The sequence below is a fragment of the Sorex fumeus genome, unplaced genomic scaffold, assembly GCF_029834395.1.
Source record: "Sorex fumeus unplaced genomic scaffold, SorFum_2.1 ptg000022l, whole genome shotgun sequence".
Taxonomy (NCBI): Eukaryota; Metazoa; Chordata; class Mammalia; order Eulipotyphla; family Soricidae; genus Sorex; species Sorex fumeus.
This window is the reverse complement of record NW_026606079.1, coordinates 3,100,776-3,120,539: the sequence shown is the minus strand read 5'-3', so window position 1 is coordinate 3,120,539 and position 19,764 is coordinate 3,100,776. Positions and strand designations below refer to the sequence as shown.

The window sequence follows — 19,764 nt, the reverse complement described above, 5'->3', positions numbered from 1 at the left end:
CTGGAGCGCTACTCCCGGGCCGGGACCCCCAGCGGCCGCGCGGGGAGCCCTGGGAGCGCGGCGGGGGCCGGGCGGGCCGGACGGCCGCGGGCTCCAACGGCCGCCGCGTGCGCGCGGGAACCCGCCGCCCGGCCCCGCCCGCGGTTTGAACCGAGGCCACGCCCCCTGGAAGCGACCAATCAGCGCGCGCGGCGGCCGGGCCGGCCTTTGTGGGCGCCGAGGCCCCGCCCCCAGGCCCCTCCCACGGCGCGCGCGGGCGACGGCGGCCAGGTGAGCGGCGGGCGCAGGTGAGCGGCGGGCGCGGGCCGGCGGGGCGGGCGGGCGGGCGCGGGCGGGGGGCTCCGTCCGTCCGCGTGGGGGCGCCCAGCGGGCTCGGCCCGGCCGGCCCGGCCCGGTCCCGCGGGCCCGCAGGGCGGCGGCCGGCCACGAGGGAGGGCCCGGCCTGGCCGAGCTCGGCCGGGGCCAGGCGCAGCCCGCAGGCGCGTCCCGCGACCCCGCGCGCCCCTGCCCAGCCCGGCCCCTGCCCGGCCCCTGCCCGGCCTCCCCCAGCGCGCCCCCTGCCCCTGCCCTGCCTGGCCTCCCCGAGCGAGCCCCCTGCCTCTGCCCGGCCACGCCAGCACTTTCGCGCGCGCGCGCGCGCGCGCACACACACACACACACACATACACACACACACACACACACTCGCGCGCGCACACTCACACTCCGCACGGCCTTCCGCCCATTCGTTCACCCACGCTTCTACCCGCTCACTCACCCACTCACCCAGCCAGCCTTCCCTCCCCCCATCCATCCCCCCCAGCACCGCCCCTCCCTGCCCGCCCGCCCTTCCCCCATCCCGCCGTGCGTTTTCCCGGGTTTTCCCGGGCCCTGAACCGACCTGTCACCCAGCTGACGCAGCTCCCTTCCCGCGCGCGCGGGGCCTCGGCCTGTTTCAGGGCAGCAGGGGCCGAGCTGGAGACCCACTCCTGTTGGCGGCTGTGGGAGGGGCCCCTGCTCCGTGGCCAGCTCTCGAGTGGGATGTCCACGTGGAGGGTAGCCAGCGCCTCCTGAGCACGTGTGGTGGGTCTCAGACTGGCGGGGGGGGGGGGGGGGGGGGGCAGGCAGGAAGTCAAGTCCCTTTGGGAACCAACTGGCCTGCTGGGCGGTTCTCTGCCCACCTGGGGGACTCTTGGAGCCTGGGGCTTGGGGTGTGAGCGGAGTTGGTGTGGCTGTGTCCTGGGCCCCGGAGTCTGCACCCCCCCCACCCCGGGTCCCCAGCACACTCAGGGTGTGCCAGCCGCACAACCGACCCTTCCCCAGACCCCACTACCCTGGGCTGCCCCTCTTGGTGGGGACAAGTGAGCCACCACTGAGATGATGGCCCGGAGGGACAGGGGAGCCCCTCCACTCCTGGAGCTGGGGGTCCCAGCAGCTCGGGCACTCCTGCAGGTGGGGAGATGGTGTCGTGCAGTGGTGGGCGTGGGACCCCACACTCCGAGGGGCATCTGCTCTAGAAGCTCCCGAGCAGGCAGGCGGGAGAGGGGCCTTGGGCATGGGACGGAGACTAGTGCCAGTGGCTGGTCCCGGTGCTGGGAACAGTTCTGGTGGGCCGGGCTTTGGGGTGGTGTTTGCACGCCCAGCTGAGCCAAGGGTTCACTCCTGGCAGTGCTCAGGGGATCATGTGGGGTACTGGGATCGAGTGCAGGTGCCCTGCCCACTGCACCATCTCTCTGGCCCCCTGCGGGGTGGGTGTGTGTATGTGTCTTTGTACAGCTGTGTGTGCGCATGTTTGTATTGTGTGTTGCTTGTGCATTTTGCGTGGGTGTGTGCAGGTGTGGTGTGTGTGTGCCTGTGGTGCGGTTGTGTTGCACATGTTGTACATGTGTTTGTGTGCTTATGTGTCTGGGACTGGTGTGTGTGTGTGTGTGTGTGTGTGTGTGTGTGTGTGTGCGCGCGCTGTTGGCGTGTGTAGCTCATGTCCCTGACTCCTGTGCTTTGACCCTGCATCTCAGGCTAGGGCACATGTGGCCTGGCGATGCCTCGGAAGACAGTACTCGGCAGCCTGGTTCCCTGGAGGTCCTTGGCAGCTGGACGCCCCTTGGGCACACCCATTCGCTGCCCAGTGGCCCGGGTGCAAGCAGGCGAGGGTGCCTGGGCCCCGGCCCTCGACCTGCCTTTGCATGAACCTCAGTGTGCCTGGGCCTTGTGGCCTGACTGACCGACCCAGGGCTGCATGGGCCTGTCCGCGGGCCGGGGCTGGTGCTTAGTCAGGAAACCCATGTCGGCGCCCGAGCCCCGCGGTAGCAGAGCGGGCAGGGAGGACGGGTCAACCCAAGAGGAGCCCCACATCTGTCTCGTGGGTGCGGCCTGTCCGGAGCAGGGCAGTCACACCCCCCTGAACCCCCGTGTCCACTCCCCACTGCCCAGGAGTGAGCCCAGGGGTTCTGGAGGCCTGGGAAGTGGCGGGGGGGGGGAGTGGGGGCGCGGGCCATGGCACTCACCCGCTGGTCCCCAGGCAGGATGCTGGCGCGCGGAGTGAAGAGGAAGAGCGCCGAGCCTGACGGCCACGAGGAGGCCTACAGCCTGCAGCGCCAGTCGCTCCTGGACATGTCCCTGGTCAAGCTGCAGCTGTGCCACATGCTGGAGCAGCCCGACCTGTGCCGCTCGGTCCTCATCGCCAACACGGTCCGGCAGATCCAGGAGGAGATGGCGCAGGACGGGGCCTGGCACGCGCCCGCACCCCTCAGCGCCGGCCCCGCACCCCCGCGGCAGCACCTGGTGTCCACGGAGGTCCTGTGTCGCCCGGACCCCGCGCAGGACCTGCTCCCCCAAGCACCCCCGCAGAGCCCCGAGGACAGCCTTTGGGGGGCCGGGGGCCCCCACGACAGCAGGGGCGGCCTGCCCTCCGCGCTGGGGCAGATCTTTGAGACCCTGGAGGGGAGGCGGCCCAGTGCCGTGGGGGAGCTCTTCTCCGAGGTCAGCGGCGCCTACTACGACCTGGACACCATGCTGACAGGCCCGGGCGAGGGTCTCGAGGGCTTTGCCGCTGCGGCCGCCGCGCCCCCCAGCGCCAGCTGCAAGTTGGACCTGGGTGAGCGGGAGCACCTGGTGGGCGTCCTGGTGGAGGCGTGAGGCCCCCGCCGTCCTGTCCGGGGAGCTGGCCCCAACTCGCTCCGCTGCGGACTCCACAGAGGGAAACTCTAGGACTGACGTATGTTTCGAGTAATATTTTGTCTTAAGGTATATTTTTTAAACTTTTTATACTTTTATCACTAGAAGTTTTCAGCTGTTTTCTGAAAAGTCTATTTTTTTGTATCAACATCCTCTGCTGCTACATTAGAGACTTTTCTGATCCAAACTGTCGCTACTGGTAGGTAGATTTCTTCCGCCTGCCCCACCCCCGCCACCCCGGAGGTCGCCCTGGGCAGAGCGTGGGGCACCAAGGCCCTGCCAGCTCCCTGCACGCAGGGCACTGGTGCTCTGCTGGGGTCCAGGAGACTGTCCAGGGGCTCACAAGGCTGCGGGGCTGCGTGTTCGCTCCAGCCTTGGCTTGCGCTGAGGCCCAGGGAGTCACCCGGGCAGGGGCACCTTCCTGCGTGTGGTCACCTGTAGGGCGGGTCTCCTCGCCCCTGGAACTTCCGGCTGTGGGGACCCCCAGCAGGGAGCCTCGGGAAACACTCAAGTGTCCCTGGCTCTTGCATAGAATGTTCTGGGCCCGGGAGAGTGTGGGGGTTGGGTACTTGCCTTGCACCTGGTGCACCCAGGTTCGGTCCACTTCGTCCCATGTGGTTCCCCTCAGCACCACCGGGAATGGCCCCTACTCCCCCCACAAAAAAAAACGGAAAACTGTTCTGGTCAGCGCTTCCCCCTGGACTCTGCAGGTGGGCGGTGCCCTGGGCCGGGGGTGCTCGCTGTCCCCTCCTGGATGCTGGTTGAGAGGGTGACCACGCTGCCCTGCACCCAGGCTTGGCCCTTGAGACCACCGTGGGAACCACGTCCCCTGCAGCCTGCATGCATGGCGCCCCTCCCTGCAGACTGGCTCTGTCACGCCTGTGGGAGCCTGGACTCTGTGGTGTGGGCGGGTTCCACCGGTCCCGGCAGCCACTTTTGACTGTCCCAGAGCAGGGTGGACTGTCCAGTGCCCTTCTGAGGGAAGGTGCTCCCCAGAGTGGCTGAAGGGGAGCCGGAGGAAAGGGAGGACCATGGGCCCTGTCACCACTGTGGGCTGGACACGGAGCATCTTCTCTGCACACGTCACAGCTGTGTGCCTCACCCCTGTGTGTGCACACTCCACTCTACACCCCTCACCCGAGCACTGCACACACCTCACCTCTGCACACCTCACTTCTTTTTTTTTAAATTTTTATTAGTGAAACACCATGAGGTACAGTTGTAGACTTACAAATTTGTGTGCTTGGGTTTCAGTTATACAATGATCGAGTACCCATCCCTCCACCAGTGCCCATTTCCCACCACCACGGATCCCAGTATCCCTCCCACCCCCCAAACCCTCATCCCACACCCCCACCTCTGTGGCAGGGCATTCCCTTTTGTTCTCTCTCTCCTTTTGGGTGCTGTGGTTTGCAAAAGAGGCAATGGGTGGCAGTCATGTTCGGTCTAGCGTTTACTTTCAGCATGCATTTCCCATCCTGAGAGGATCCTCTCAATACCCTTTATTTGGTGCTCCCTTCTCTATCTGAGCAAAGATCTCTGCACACCTCACGTCTACGCACCCCGCCCCGAACACCCCACCCCTGCATCTGCTCCACTCTACACCCCCACCCGAGCACACCTCACCCCTGCCCACCCGCTCCATTCATCGATGCTGGGCCACACACGGGAGCCTGGGGCCCTGCACTCGGTTTCTTGGCATGTCCCTGACACGGGTCTGGCCTGACGAGGGGCGCCCTACTCCTTCCTCTTCCTTACCTGCCTGCCTGCCAGATCCCCAAAGCCAGTGGCTGCAGCCTGGAGACCGGCCCCCACAGGAGCTGGTGGTCTCCCTGCCTCCTCCTGTCCGGAGCCCCCAAGCTGCAGCCAGGGCGCCTTGGTCTGGCGGAGTGTCTGGCCTGCCCAGTGTGCAGCTGCCCGGCGAAGGACGAAGGTGCAGGCACGTGTGTGTCTCCCCAGCTCAGCCCCAGGCCCGCCCGCCAGGCCTGGGCGCCCGTGCAAGCTGCCCCGGTCACTACCAGCAGAGGCCGAGGGCGGAGGAGGGCCAGGCTGGGGGTCCGGGGCCTGGCAGCGGGCTGAGTCCTCCGGAGCCGCCTGACGGCGGCAGAGAGGAAAGGGGGCTCCGCAGGGGCTCCCCGCGCACGGCGTCCCCAGCGTTTCCGCCCGGCTCCCGAGGGGCCCCAGGATGCGCCAACGCTTCCCTTCGTGCCCCCCTGCGGGGTCTGGGGCGCGCCCCGGCGGGCCCTGCGGGGTGGACGAGGGGTCCCCCTCGCCGAGCAGCTCCCTCCTGCGGGTGGCGGCGCATCCCAGAAGGCGGCCCCGCCCAGCCGGCTGTTGCCCGGCAACGGCGCGTCCGCATCGGCGTGACGTCATGGCCCCGCCCGCCGGGGCGCGCGTGCGCAGAGCGGCCGGCCCCGCCCCGCCCCGCCCCGCCGGGCCTCCCGCCCGTGACCTTGGGCCCCGCCCGCCTGTCTGCGTCCGTCACCGCCTCTTGCGGGTCCTCAGCCAAGCTACTAAAAATTTAATTTTAGCGATTGCCGCATGAGCTCATTCTCCGAACCCTTCGGCGGCCTCCTGCCGCCGCCGCCTCCCGAGGGGCTGGCCGGGCTGTGCCGGCGCCAAGCGGGGCTGCGGCCCTCGGGCGCGGGGGCTGGGGCGGGCGCGGGGTCGGGGAGCCCCAAGTGGGCGGGAGCGGGCAGCGGGGCGGGGGAGCCCCCCTGGAGCTGGCAGGGGCCGGGGCAGCCCCGGGAGCAGGCAGGGTCTGGGGGAGCCCCCCAGAGCAGGCAGGGGCCAGGGGAGCCCGGGAGCAGGCAGGGGCTGTGCAGTGGCCACAGGGGCCACCTGCAGGAGGGGTCCCAGAGCTTTGTGCTGTAGGAGCCCCGAGAGGCAGGTGAGGTGGGGGGGGGGGCAGGGCCTGAGCCAGGGAGCTGATGGGCGGGGCAGATCTTTCCAGAAGCCTCCAGAATAAAGAGGGCTGGCCGCTGATCGGAAGCCACGTCCAGGCCTGCGGGGCGGCAGGGGCGCAGGCGGCAGATGGGCCCCAGGCGCCCGTGCCGATGAGCCGCCTCTGAGGATGGCCTGGCCTGCTGCCCCATCCCTGGCACCTTCCGAGCCCCGCCCAGGCTTTAGGCGCCTTGGAAGGAAGAGGGTGTTGCAGGGAGGGGGGAGCATGAGGAGAGGCCAGCGCCCAGAAACAGGACAGGGGGCTCTGGTCGGCCCGGCTCCCCGGAGGCACTGTGCCTGCCCCCCAGCTCTAGCAGGTGACGGGCACGGGCACCCCAAAAGCATGGCCGGCTTGGACATGGTAGGGCGGCGGGTTCCTGGCCCTGCCCAGCGGGCCCCCCACTCCACAGAGTCCTCCCACCTCTACCTCCAGCCACTGCCCTGCTGAGATCATCTTGGGAGCCCCAGGAAGCCCCCGAGGCAACCCCCATCTGCTGCCCGGCCGAGCCCCCACCCTGACAGGCGTGAGCACAGCTGGGCCCCAGGTGAGGTGCCCCAAGCCCCCAGCAGCTACTCAGGTTGAGGGACCAGCCTTATCTGTGCAGACCCAGCTAGATCCTGGCCCCTGGTGTCCCCCCACCGCCTGCTGTGGCCTTAGAGTCCCCTGGGCGTCGCAGCCTGCAGTCGGCCACCGTCCCGGTTGGCCAAGCCGCAGTGGAAGGTTCCCCAAGGCCCCTGAGCACTGGCTGGGAACGCCCCCCCCCCCCCCCCCCCCCCGCCAAAATAAGATACTCAGGCTTGGCGCCAGAGCGATGGTACAGCAGGGAGGGAGTTTACTTGCACGCAGCCGACCCAGGCACCCCACAGGGTCCCCCGCCCCCACCAGGAGTGACCCCTGATGCAGAGCCAGGAGGCAGCCCTGAGCACCGCTGGGTGTGGCCCCAAAACAAACCCAAACAAAACTCCAAAGATCAGCCTAACCAACCGCAGCCTGGAGGCTCCCAGGTGGCGGGGGTGGGTAGGGACTTCGGTCTAACGGTGGGCCCCCTCGACTGGCAGTGGCAGCCCGGCCCTGTTTTGTGGGGGCCCAGGGGACTGCTCAGAGAAGGCCGCAGGGGGACGCCCACCCCCGCCCCCTGGGCTCGGCCCTTAGGAAGGGAGGGCCTCCCCCAGAGCCCTCTGCCCAGACCCCACGCAGCACAGGGCCTGGGCGAGAGCAGAGCCAACTCCTCCAGCTGCCGCCCAGTGGGACAGGGGCTGGGGCCACACCTTGCCCAGGAGCTGAGGTGGGGCCCACCCTGCCCGAGGGCCCTGGCACAGCCGCAGCACAGGCGGCTGGACCCCTCCAGACCCTTTCAGGGGGACAAGCAGCTCTCCCCAGCCCCCACCATCAGATGCGCACAGCTCTCTCCGCCGTCAGACACCAACAGCTCTCCCTGGGCCCGTGGGAGAGCAGCGACCAGTCAGGGCCGAGGGGAGTGGGCAGGGCCGCCCCGGCACCTGAGGTGGAGGGGTGGAGGGAGCAGAGCCCACCCGGTGCCCCGCTGAAGGATGGGCTGTGTGGGCGGAGGAGAGAGGCCGCGCGGCCCTTCCCGGCAGGGCCGTCACTGTCTGCCCGCTGCTGGCAGACAGCCGGGCTGCAGCACAGCTCCGGGAACTGGCTGTGCGTCATGCCCGCTGCAGCTGCGGGCCCCACGGTGGGAGCGCGTGCGTCTGCAGCACCGTTACCTCAGGGGCCAAGGGGCACTCGGGGTCCGAGTCGGGGAATTCGCACCTGGCCGTATAGTGGGTGTGTTCCGGGCCGGTGGCCCTCCTCCTGCAGCTGTCCCGGGGAAAAGAGTGTGTCTGTGTGAACACAGATGCATGTGTGTCTTCGTAGGATCTATGTCCAGCAGTGTGTGTGTGTGTTTGTGGTTATTGTATGTGCAATAAATGTGTGGTGTCTGGAATGTGCGTATGTGTGTTTATGAGAGTGTGTCTTTGTGTGCACATGCACACCTATGTGGTGTTTATGTGTGTGCCTGCACGTATGTGCCTGTGTGTGCATTCATGCATATGGGTGGCATGTCTATATGTGTGCAAGTTTATATGTGGTGTGTCTATACGTGTGCACATTTGTGTATGTGTATGTAGTGTGTATATGCATTGCTATGTGCATCTATCCATGTGTCTTGTGTCTGTTTATGTGTGTTGCGCCTGCGTGAAACATGCATGTGCATGTCCTACGTTCATGTATGTGCACAATGATGTGTCTACGTGTGCATGTGGTGTGTCTCTGTGCATATATGCATGTATGTGGTGTGTCTATATGCATGCACACGTGTGTCCAGCCGGCACCTCTGCATAGCCCTGAGGCCTGGATCTCCACCTGGTGTGCCCTCGGCCTGATCTTGGAGTGCAGGTGCCCAGCGCGACCCAGGAGGACGGGCGTCCCAGGAGGACGGGCTCAGCTGGACTCCTACTTGCAGGCCCCCCTCCTGGGATGGCCCCAGAGGGACCCCCCCCGCAGGCCACAGCGGGCCCCAAGTTCACATCCCCGTCATCTGCTGCAGGCACAGCGGGGTCATCTGTGCCGTCTCACTCTGCCCCCCGGTGCAGTGCCCCCTCTTCCTGGCCTGACACGGGCCTCCACCATCTGCTTTTAGAGCCCCGTGCCCCGGCTAGTGACTCGATGGACGTGAGGGGCTGCGAGGGCAGTGGCCAGGACCTGGGCAGGGGGTGGGGGAGGCCGCACGGGGAGGGGGGGTGTGCTTTTGCTCTGGGGGTTGGCAGGGGAGGGCAGGGTGGGGCGGGGCCTGGGAGGGGCTGGGCGGGGCGGCGGGCAGGGGCGGGGCCTGATGTGGGGGCGGGGCCTGGTCTCGGGAGGGGCGGGGCCGGGGCCGAGTCCCGGGGAGGGATGGGGCCGGGTCTGTGGTGGGCCGGGGCCGGGAACGGGTCTCGGGGAGGGACGGGCCGGGTCTCTGGAGGGGAGGGGCCGGGTCTGGGGTGGGCCGGGGCCGAGTGTCGGGAGGGGCGGGGCCGGGGCCGGGTCTGGGGCGGGGCCTGAGCGGGGAGAGGGGCGGGGCGTCCCGGGCCGCAGCCAATGTGCTGAATGAGGCCAGCGCCGCCGCCCGGGCCGGCTCCGCAGTGGCCGGGCGCGCTGGGGGGCGGGCCGGGGCGGGGCCGGCCGCCGGGGTCTGGGCACCGGCCGCAGTCCGAGGCCGCAGCCCTTCGCGCAGCCCGCCCGCCGCGCCGCCCCGGACGCGCCCCCGGACCCGCAGCTGGAGCCCGGGCCGGGCGGCCCGCACTGCCCGCGCCGCGATGTGCGACTGCTTCCACGTGGTGCTGCCCAGCTGGGCCGGAGCCCCCGGCAGCGGTGCGCCTCCCCGCCTGCAGCCCGCTCCCCGGGGACGGGTGGGCTCCGCCGCGCGGCTCGGGGCGGGGGTCGCTCGCGTGGCTGTGCCTCTGGCTTCCGGGGGTCGCAGCTCAGCCGGCCTGCCGCTGACCCGCGTCCGCGCTTCAGGTGCCTTGGCGCCCGAGGTGGGCCGGGCAGGGTCTGCGACCCGCGTGCTCCGTGGGGACCCGAAGCGTGGCCCCTGGAGAAGCGGGGCCGGGGCGCCCGGGGGTGGCACTCACGCAGGGGTGGCTGCGCAGAGTGCGCCTGAGCTCTGGCCCCTGGTGAGGAGTGGGGTCGGGGTCGGAGGGTCCCCCAGAGCTGGGAAGGGACGTGGGGTTCGTCCACGAGGGACCTCCAGGGACGCGGGCAGCGAGGGGTCCGTGTCCCTGTGGGCCTCCGCCAGGTGCAGTGTGTGCACCCGTGTGCATGTCGGTGTGCACGTGTGTCTGCCCTCAGGTGTGTCAGCAGGCTGGGCTGGGTCAGCTCCGGCCAGAGTTGGAAATGCCGCAGCCGGCCACACCCTGGACACCTGGCTGGCTGCCGCCCAGGGCCTTGGTGGCACGGCGGCTGAGCCCGCTGCCAGTGCGCCTGCTGCAGCGCCCCCTGAAGACCCCCGTCCAGGCTGAGAGCAGGCGCTGGCCCAGGGCGCCCTCTCCGTCCGCTCCCTGGGAGCCTCGCAGCCTGCACCCTCGGGAGGCGCCCGGACCCCCACAATGGGGCGCCTGGTCTCCGAGCCGCAGGGAAGGGGCACAGTGGCCCCGTGGACTCTGGCAGGAAGACTGCTGCCCCAGGCCGGGGTCTGCCCCTCAGAGCGACCCTCCTGAGAAGGGCCTCGTAGAGGGTCCAGGGCCTTTGGCCCCATCACCCCCGCCCCCTGCAGGGTGCCTGCCCCACCTGTCCGCCCCTCCCGCCACCCCCCACACTTCCCCGCACCCCCCCGGGGGCTCCACATCCCTCACCAGGCCCGAGGAGGTGCCCGCAGAGGCGTGCCCATGCGGGGGCCTCGCAGGCCACAAGGCGTGCCCGCCCCCCTCGGCTCCTGTGGGCTCTGCTGTGCCCCGGCTCGCTCTGGGGCTGCCTGAGTCCTCTGGGTCTTCCTGGGCGTGACCCCTTGATTCTCCTGTCAGGATGGGGCCTCGCCTCGCGCTCTGCCTCTGGGCCAGCCCCTGCCGCCCCCACCTTGGGCAGGGTCAGAGCCCCTGCTGGTGACGGCACCCCCTGAACCTGCACCGTCCCGGGGCAATCACACCTGGGTCCTCCCTGTGACAGTGTCAGGGCCAGCCTGAGACTGGCTTGCCCAGGACTCGAGAACTGGAGGTGCCCGGAAGAACCCAAGGTGGGTGCTCTTCTCCCACTGCGGGAGGGAAAGGCCCAAGTCTCCGAGGGACGCAGTCGGGGAGGGCTTCCTGAAGGAAGCAGCCCTTGGCTTCTGAGCAGCTCAGCAGGAGGACTTGGTGCCGGCCAGGGCTGTTATGTTAGGGGGTGACTTTGTGGTGGGCGCCTAGGGTTCGGGGGATGGAGTGGCCGAAGGGACCGTCTGGGAAATAGTGTCAAGGTGTGTTCTTGGGGTACACAGCACCCCGAAGTCTTTTTAGGGTGTTGGAAGGATCGGGATTAGGGGTAGTGGAGGCTGGAGTTAGGCTGGGAGGTGCCTGGAGGGCCTGGAGCACAGTGACGCCCACAGGGCAAGGGCCATCACCTGTGTGTGCTGAGCCCCTCGGAGGGTCTCTGGGCCAGGCGCCCCTCTGGTTTTCCTTTGGGGACGCCGGGGTATGGGGGCTGCCGGAGGCTGAATACTTGATGCTCTGTAGCCGGGAGCTGGCCCCGGAGGTGCCTGGCCGTGGGGTTCTGGGGGGATCTGCCCAGCTGCCAGGGCCTGACTCAGGGCAGGGGTGGGGCTCCCAGGGTCTGGCTCCTGAAGGGGCGAGGACTGCGGGCTTTGGGGGGGGCTCCCAGGGCCCAGCCAAGGGCTCTTTGTTTGGGGCATCCCTGGCCCTGGCTGGGAGCCCAGGTGGGTGGCTCCCTCCTTGGCAGCCCTGCTAGGGTGGCACCCGCGCCCGTGGGTACTCGTGACACATGCGCTGAGAATGCCATGCTCCCGATCAGCTGCCCGCACCCCGTTCCCACGCCAACTCCCGAGGAGCGGGTCCTGGTGGAGCTGAGCCGGCTGGGCGGGGCTCCGGGGGGCAGCAGGTGCCGCCAGGGCCCTTATCTGCACAGGTGCCCTCAGCAGCCGGCATGCTGACCACCCCCCCCCCCCCGTCCTGCCGGAAAGCCCCCGAGACCAGTGTGCTGGCCACCTGGATGTGGGGAGGGGTGTGCGGGGCCCCAGGGGTCGAGCACAGAGGCCCCACCCCATCCCTGGCTGCGAGCTGGGGACCTCGGGCTTCCCGAGGCAGTGGCCGGGTCCTGCCAGGAGGCTGGAGCTGGCAGGGGGTGCAGGGAGGTAACTTGAGGGTTGTAGAGCCAATGGGGGTTCAGAGTGTGCTCCGGGCCAGTGTCCTGGGGTGAGGTGACTGCTCGGTACAGTGGGTGTTCAGGGGGGCCTGGTGACCCCCCAGTCACGCCCCCACCCCTGGGACCACCACTCTCCACTGAGGGTGACGGCCCTCCGTCCCCTCACTCCACCTCCACTGAGGGTGGGTCTTTCCGGGCGGAGGAGCAGCCTGCCCCCCCTCCCCCCCGCAGCAGGTGAGGTGACAGCGTGATTCAGCTGCCACTTAGTCTCACATGGGGTGTTCAATGCACTCCCAGGGGCTCCAGCCACGCCCCAGGCCTGTGGCCTCCTGCTGGGGCATCAAGGGGGGTCCACTGTGTGTCTCACTCCCGAGCAGGCCCTGGGCTGGCCGGGCTTTCCCTCCCTGGGCTGTGGCGGGGCTGCCGGGGAGGGCCTGGCCTGGCGCCCTCTGAGGCACGGGGTTCTGGGGCGCGGGGCCAGCAGGAGGCGGGCAGCGGGCGGCAGTCGCAGGAGCCCCGCCTGGCCAGCCCTTCCTCCGCACGGCCGGGAGCACCTCGACTGGGTAAGTGGCTGCGCCCCTCCTGCCTGCCCCGCGTTGCTGGCCCCAGGGTGCCTAGTCCCCCAGGTCTGTGGGGGGTCGAGAGCCAGGGGTGTCTCTGGGGGTGGAGCCCACCTGGGACTGACCACCGGGGCCGGGCCAAGAGGGTCCCAGCTGTGGACGACAGTCGGTCCTGTGAGGTGCCCTGGGCCTGGGCGGGGGAGGCCTGGCTCCAACACCCGCCTGCTGCCGGAGTGGGTAGGGGCGCTGCACCGGCCCAGTTCTGGTGCCCTGTTGACTGTACCCACCTGTGCCCCGCCTGGAGCAGGCCCCCTGCCCTGTGGGGAAGGGCAGTGACAGGGCCCAGCCATGACTGGGGGCGGCAGGGATCAGGCTGCGTGGGGGGCCTGGGGTAGGGCAGGGCAAGGCTGGACCACCGGGGCTCGGAGGCTGGTGTCGTGCCCCGGGCTCGGCTGTGGTGGCACAGACCCATGCCAGCTGCGCTGCTGTCTGAGCCGCCCCGAGCAGGCTGTGGGTGCTGCACTGGCCAGTCTTGTGACCAGTCAGCCGCCCTCTCCCTGCAGAAATGGGCCGGATGTGAGTGTGTAAATGCTGGCTGCGCATGTGGGTGCGTGAACATCGTGTGTGTGCGTGAATGCTGGTTGTGTGTGTAGGCTGGCTGTGCGTGTGGGTGTGTGAACGTTGTGTGTACGTGCGTGCCGGCTGTCCATGTGGGTGTATGAATATTGTGTGTATGTGTGTGCCAGCTGTGTGTGTGTGTGTGAACGTTGTGTGTGCGCGAATGCTGGCTGTGTGTGTGGGTGTGTGAACTTTGTGTGTACGTGCGTGCCGGCTGTTCATGTGGGTATGTGAGTATTGTGTGTACATGTGTGCTGGCTGTGCGTGTGGGTGCGTGAATGTTGTGTGTGCGTGCCAGCTGTGCGTGTGGGTACGTGAGCATTGTGTGTGCATGTGTGCCAGCTGTGCATGTGGGTGTGTGAATATTGTGTGTACGTGCGTGCCAGCTGTGCATGTGGGTGTGTGAATGCTGTGTGTGGGGGGAAATGTGCCGGTCCATCTGGGGTCACTCAAGTGCTCACGGCCCAGCAGGGGGTCCCGCCCACCTAGCGGGCTCCTCCTGGCAGGTCCCTGGAGGCCGTGCTCAGGGCGTCCCTGCGCAGATCACTGTTCCCACAAACTCCGGACATGCAATCTGACCCCTGCGGCCAGGCCCGGGCATGGGGCCAGGGATGTGACCCAGGGTCCCCGGCTGAGATGGCCACCTGGATTTGGGGGCAGCAACCCTCCCCTGGAGCCCAAGAATTCCCTCTTGGCTGGTGGCAGGGGAGTCCCCAAGTCTGCCTGGAACCTGACCCCCAGGCCCGCCACAGAGCACCTCCTGGGGCTGTCCCCACAGCAGCCCTCCGGCGCCGGCTCTCTGGCCACCCCTGTGCCTCCTCTCTGGAAACCAGGCGGGAGGCCCGGGGCGGGGTGGACGTGTGGCAGGCGGCGTGATGCCCGACTGTGAAGTGCTTCTGGAGGACTCACTTTAAAAAAGTGCCATGAGTCACTTTATTATGGTCCCGAGCCGGGCAGGGCAGGGCCAGTCTGGGCCAGGTCAGGTAGGCTGATGACACCTCCCACTCCAGGACTCCCTCCCTGTCCCTCCATCCCTGGGCAGGCCCCCCTGCCCCCAGTGGGATGGGGCTCCTCCTCCCCTGCTGGGATGGGGGATGGGTGTCACGAGGGAGGGGCCAGGCCAGGACAGGCTTGGGCCAGCAGTGACAAGGCTGAGCTGGGTGTGGCGCCTCAGCTCCTGACACCCCCCGGGCGCTGGGCACGGGGGCCGCCTGACACCCCTGAAGAGGCCTGAAGTCTCCTGAGAGCTTTGGGGGTGCAGTTGGTCCAGCAGCCTGGAGATCAACCGAGGCCTTCTGCTGCCACCCGGGTTGCCTGGTGCCCAGCCTGCCTCCGCGCTAGCTCGCCTCTACACCCCCCAGCCCTACAGGGCCCCACCCCCTTCTCCAGGACCTGCAGGGCCCTCCCCTCACCCCCCTCCACAAGGCCTCTATACACACACACAGCTCTCTCTCTCTCTCTGCCACGCCCTGCACCTCTGGCTGTTTTGCTGCCTCTGACTCAGCACACAGGCAGCTGAGGCTCTTGTGGGAAGCCCCAAGAGGGAGGGGGGTTCTGGGGCCCCTCCCCTTGGCCCCCTGCAGAGTCCTGACAGCAGGTGCCTGGGCACGTAGCTGGAGACCTCACGATGGGTGTCATGGGGTCTCCAGGGCTGACCCGGGCCAGTGCTGGTATGATTTCCCTGGCCCCCGCCCCTCCTCCTTCCTGCTGGGATGGGGTGATGGGTGTCGTGAGGGAGGGGCCCTCAGGTTGGCTGAGCGTGGGTGGGGCATCTCACCCAGCCTGGCACCCCGGCGCTAAATCCTCCGAGGTCCTGTGTGTTCCGGGGGTTCAGAGGTGGGAACCACAGGGGTCCCATCTATGGGCTGTAAACGGGGGTACACGGGATCCCTGGAGTTTGCATGTGGAGCACGCCATGTCCTTGGAGTCTGTATACAGGGTCTCTGTGCGTGGGGGTGTCTGGGGACACGGGCCCTCCCACCCAGGCTCTCGGGGCTGCTCCCCTGGCTGCCGTGGAGAGGCTGGTCCGTGGCTGGGCGAGCACACAGCCTTGGTTTCTGGGTGCGGCTAGGAGAGCGGGAGGATGTGGGGGCCTGCAACCCTCCCCAGGAATGGGGTCAAATGGGGTCGGCACAGGCAGCCTCCTGTGGCCACAGCAGCCCAAAATGCTGGAACCCGAAGGTCTGGCCCGCTGAGTATGTGGGCGGGTCCCACATGGTCGCATGGAGCATGGTCCACGCGTCTTGCTCAGCTCCCCACACTCCCAGGACCACTGTGACCCCCAAAAGCTGTTCTGCTTGGGGGTTATCCCATGCTTACTGACCTGCGTGCTCCATCCTCAGCGGCCGTGTCCGAAGGTGCCCCCCACCCTTGCCGCTTCTCTGGGCCTCCCCTCAGCACATGGAGTCTGACTACCTTCTTTTGTTGTTGTTTTGGGGTCACATCCGGGGTTACTCGGCTCTGCATTCAAGAATTACCCTTGGGGGTGCTCGGGGACCATATGGGGGATGTGGGGAACTGAACCCGGGTCGGCCCTCCCTGCTGTCCTCTGTCAGTCCCCATTACCACCTCTGCTGCAAATTTTCTTTTTTTTTTTTCTTTTTGGGTCGCAGCCGGCAATGCTCAGGGGTTCCTCCTGGCTCTGCACTCAGGAATTACCCCTGGCAGTGCTCAGGGGACCATATGGGATGCTGGGAATCGAACCCAGGTTGGCTGCATTCAAGGCAAACGCCCTACCCACTGTGCCCTACTACTCACTTCAGCCCCAAGTTTTCTGCTCTTTAGCCCACTTCCTGCAGGCCATCGGGGTCGGGTGCCGCCCAGCAGGGGCCCTGGCTGTCTTGGTCTTCTGCAGGTATCCAGTGCCCATTTATGGGCCTGGTGGCCACCGAGTCCTCCCCTGTGTCACACATGCTGTCCCCCACATATATACGGTCCCTCATTGAGCCCTGTGTGCTTATATGTGTATACATAGATTTCCCCCTAAGATTATTGCCCTCTGCTTTAAACCCCATCATAAGTGGTGTGCTACTCTTGGTATATCAGCGGCCTGGTCCAGGAATACATTCACACGAGCGTGTGGAAAGTGGCCATGAGCCGGGCGGCGATTGGGTTCTGGAGCTTTTCGACTGGCCGGGCTGGCTCAGTTGGCGGGGCGGGGCCTCACCTGCGCCCTCCCCCAGGTTGCCCTGATGAGGCAGCCTGGCGTCTCTAGGCATCTGGTTCTCTGCTCTCTCCTGAGCCTGGCCTCTCTTTTAACGACCCGTTTGCCCATCGGAGCCCCTACCTATGGCAGCTGTGCAATTCAATCACTTTTAGGACTTTGTAGACTTGTGCGGTCATCACCATCTAGTTCCAGAACATTCTCTGCTCACCAGGCTTCCTGAGGGCCTGTGTACAGTGCTCACTCCCAGAGGAGCCCCTAGCAGTATGTCAGTATTCTGGGGAAATGAAGCAACTTTGGCTCAAGCCGTTGGCCCTTTCCTCCCACCTGTGGTCACCGCCCGCTCATGAAACAGCCTCTTATGCACAGGACGAGCTATGACGAGGAGCAGGCGAAGGCCCACAATTAAGACCTGCCCAGGACCAGCAAGGCAACCGGTGGCACCCGCTGTCCGCCGGAGAGCTGGCTGGGACCCCCAAGCACGCCCCCGGGCTGGGCCTCCCGGGCACGTCCCACCTGAGGCGTGTGGGGCCTCACATCTCCGTCTGCCTGTGGGGTTGGTGGCGCTTCTGCCCCATGACGTTTTTGGGTTTTCCTCCTGACTGGCAGTGGTCATCCAGCCGAACGCAGCAGTGGCCTGGGTGGAAGCTGTTTGCTTCCTCACACCCTCTGTCCCCTCTGTTCGCCCAGGTCGTCTCGGGGACCAGCAGGTTTGCAGTCCGTTGCTGTTGCATCACTTCCAGCCTCTCTGAAAGTCCGGCTCTTGCCTTTTCCAGCTTCTTTCTGATATTCTCTTCACTGAAGCGTTAGCATGGCATTTCCCACGGATTCTCCAGACCTGATGGCTTCAGGCTTTATGATTTGGGTTTGGGCCGATAGCCGCCAGGGGCTTCAGGGGCTGCTCTCAGTGCGGAGCTGGGGACTTCCCAAGCAGGCGGGTGCTCCAGACGCACGGTGCAGGGGCTCCTCCCCCTCCAGGGAGCACAGTGCGTGCTCCTCTTCAGGGGCAACAGGGGTGCAGAAGCTCCTTATTCTGGGCAAGTCTCCCCCATCTCCACTCTCTCACTTTTGGGGGGTTTATTTTTTGGCCCACACTAAGCAGTACTCAGGGCTTACTTGTGGCTCTGCACTCAGGGGTCACTCCTGGTGGTGGTCAGGGGCCCTTATGGGGTGCTGGGGCTTGAACATGGGACGGCGGCGTGTGAGGCATGCGTCCTCCCTGCTGTGCCGTGGCTCCAGCCTGCACCGACCCTCACTTTACTCTGACTCTGACTCTCCCGTGCAGCTGCCGGCCGGCGCCTTCAACCTGAGGATCTGGACCTCGAAACTGAGAACTCTGTAAGTGAGGCCAGGGTCCTGCCACTCCCCAGCCCCTCTGCCCCTGCCAGCCAACGGGTTGAGGACAGTGTGCTCCTCTCCTGCAGGTGACAGAGGGGCCTGGGGCTGAGATCATTCGGCCCCGACCGCAGGGCTCGTCCCCAGTGTACGAGTGCACCGAGGGCGTCGGCGTGGGCCTCCTGGTAAGGATACTGCATGCACGCAGGGCGTGGTGAGGCTGCATGTCAGGGCTCACCGGCGGCCTATCCTGGGGCCCCCTTCAGCTGAACGGTGGGAACAGCAGGGCCAGCACCCGACACTGCGAGCTGGCACTGGAGCCCTGCACACCCCTAAGGGCTCGTGCTCTTTCCTCGGGCTGGCACCCCAAGCCCAGCTATGGTGGGGCACCCCGAGAAGGGGGCTGGGGGTCACTTGTCTCCGGGGTCCCTGGCGCTAACTGCCGTGTCTGGCTGCAGGAAGACGAAAGGGGCAGCCGGAGAGCCTGGCGGAAACGGGACTCGGGGGACTCGCGGACCTTTTCCAGGATGAGTCGCACAGAGGTGGGTGTGCGGGGGCGGGGTCAGGGAGAGGGGCCCCGCCAGGCATGGAAGGAGCGAGACATTGGCTCTGCACACCTGCCCACTATCCTGGAGAGACATCGGGGCGGGGGGAAGAAGGCGAGCGCAATGGGGTCCACTGTGGCCAGCTTGGGCACAGGCCAAGGAAGGTTCTAGACCTGTGTGGAGGGTGACAGCACCGCATGGTCAGGAGTGGGCCGGAGCAAGGGAGCGGGAGGGAGGTTCTGCCCAGCGGCTGGGCCTGGACCGGGGGCGCTCTGACGGCGCGTCTCGCAGGAGGGTGCGGAGGCCACCACGCTGAAGACCGAGGTGGAGGCGGGCGCGAGCGGCTACAGCGTGGCGGGCGGCGGGCGCCACGGCCTCTTCGTCAAGCAGGTGCTCAAGGGCTCCACCGCGGCCAAGCTCTTCAGCCTGCAGGAAGGTGCGTCGGAGGGAGGGCAGGGCTCGAGCTGCGCGTGTGCGGGGCGCCCTCCGCATCCCACGGGCCCCCGTGACGGTGGGGCTCAAGGGCGTGTCTGTGTCCAGGGGATCAGTTGCTCAGCGCCACCATCTTCTTCGATGACATCCGGTACGAAGACGCGCTCAAGATCCTGCAGTACTCCGAGCCCTACAAGGTGCAGTTCTGCATCCGCCGGAAGCTTCCTGAGGCACAGCAAGCCTGCCAGCAGGTGACCACGGGGCAGGGCTCCCGCCCCCTTCCGTTGGCCCCTCCCCCTCCCTCTCCTCTTCCCTCTCTCCCCCTCCCTTTCCCTTCTCTCCGCTCTGCTCCTCCCTTCCCGTATCCCTCTCTGCCCTCCTCTCTCTCCCTCTTCTCTTTTCCCCCCCAGTGGTTCCTGAGCAAACCCAGGCCTCCTGCATGCAGGACCTCACTTCCTCACTGAGCCTCATGTCCCACTGACCCTCCTACTGTCCTGGAACTCCCTGGAACCAGGGGTCCTGAACTCACTTGTGCGGATTCACTCCTTCCCTCACCTCGCCCAACACTCACCAGCTGTCCCCACCCCCTCCCCCACTCCCGACTCCCGGAGCCCCATCCCTCCCTCCCCGCCCACCCCAGCACCCAATCACGCTCCCTGACTCTCCCCGTCACCTGCTCCTCAGACCTCCCCCGGCACCCACCTGCTCCCCCTAACCCACCTACACCCACCTGTACCCCAAAACCTCCCCAGCAGCCACCCGCTCCCCCAATTCCACCCCAGCACACACCTGCTCCCTAATCCCCCACCAGCACCCCCGACTCCCCTCAAACATCCCCCAGCACCACCAGTGAGCCCCCACCCTCACCCAGCACCCACACCCCAAGACCAGCATTTCTATTGAGTAATGCCCAACTCACCCAGCACCCACAGAGCCCAGGTGCCGGCCATGGGTTTGCCTTGTTCCTTCTCATCACTGCCTTGCCTCTTACGTGCGTACGCCGAAACCTTCCCGGCATGCCAGCATCCGGCACTTCCAAAGCCCCCGGGGCCCTGCCATGGAGTTGCAAACGGCAGAGATGTGTCTCTGTCATGTTAAAGTGCGTGGACAGGCTTCCCTGGGCTCTGAGCCACAGCAGGAGTCACTGTCTTCAGAGGTGACAGAAGCCAGAGCCTAGAGGCC

At 67.0% G+C, this 19,764-nt stretch overlaps 2 protein-coding genes across 4 annotated transcripts in view; both read left to right on the top strand.

Annotated features, from left to right (window-relative positions):
* Window positions 1–232: 232 nt before the first annotated feature.
* CDCA4 (cell division cycle associated 4) lies at window positions 233–3,120 on the top strand. Of its 3 annotated transcripts, none has more exons than XM_056113728.1 (2): window positions 233–287; window positions 2,498–3,120. In XM_056113728.1, the coding sequence occupies exon 2, from the start codon at window positions 2,503–2,505 to the stop codon at window positions 3,112–3,114; it is 612 nt and encodes a 203-aa protein (XP_055969703.1). In that variant the 5' UTR covers window positions 233–287; window positions 2,498–2,502; the 3' UTR covers window positions 3,115–3,120. The 3 variants fall into 3 exon arrangements, with proteins under 3 accessions (XP_055969703.1, XP_055969704.1, XP_055969705.1); XM_056113729.1 differs by having other exon boundaries at window positions 239–270; XM_056113730.1 differs by having other exon boundaries at window positions 264–287; window positions 2,502–3,120.
* Window positions 3,121–9,396: 6,276 nt separating this feature from the next.
* The window catches only part of AHNAK2 (AHNAK nucleoprotein 2), a 28,486-nt gene continuing 18,118 nt past the window's right edge, over window positions 9,397–19,764 (top strand). The window contains exons 1-6 of the mRNA XM_056113700.1: window positions 9,397–9,451; window positions 17,556–17,608; window positions 17,695–17,790; window positions 18,064–18,153; window positions 18,442–18,586; window positions 18,691–18,833. Coding sequence (XP_055969675.1) covers window positions 9,397–9,451; window positions 17,556–17,608; window positions 17,695–17,790; window positions 18,064–18,153; window positions 18,442–18,586; window positions 18,691–18,833 — 582 coding nt within the window. The remainder of the gene's footprint in view (window positions 9,452–17,555; window positions 17,609–17,694; window positions 17,791–18,063; window positions 18,154–18,441; window positions 18,587–18,690; window positions 18,834–19,764) is intronic.

Excerpts from the sequence above, each read along its gene's own strand:
- CDCA4 (XM_056113728.1), top strand. The coding sequence starts at position 2,503 with ATGCTGGCGCGCGGAGTGAAGAGGAAGAGCGCCGAGCCTGACGGCCAC.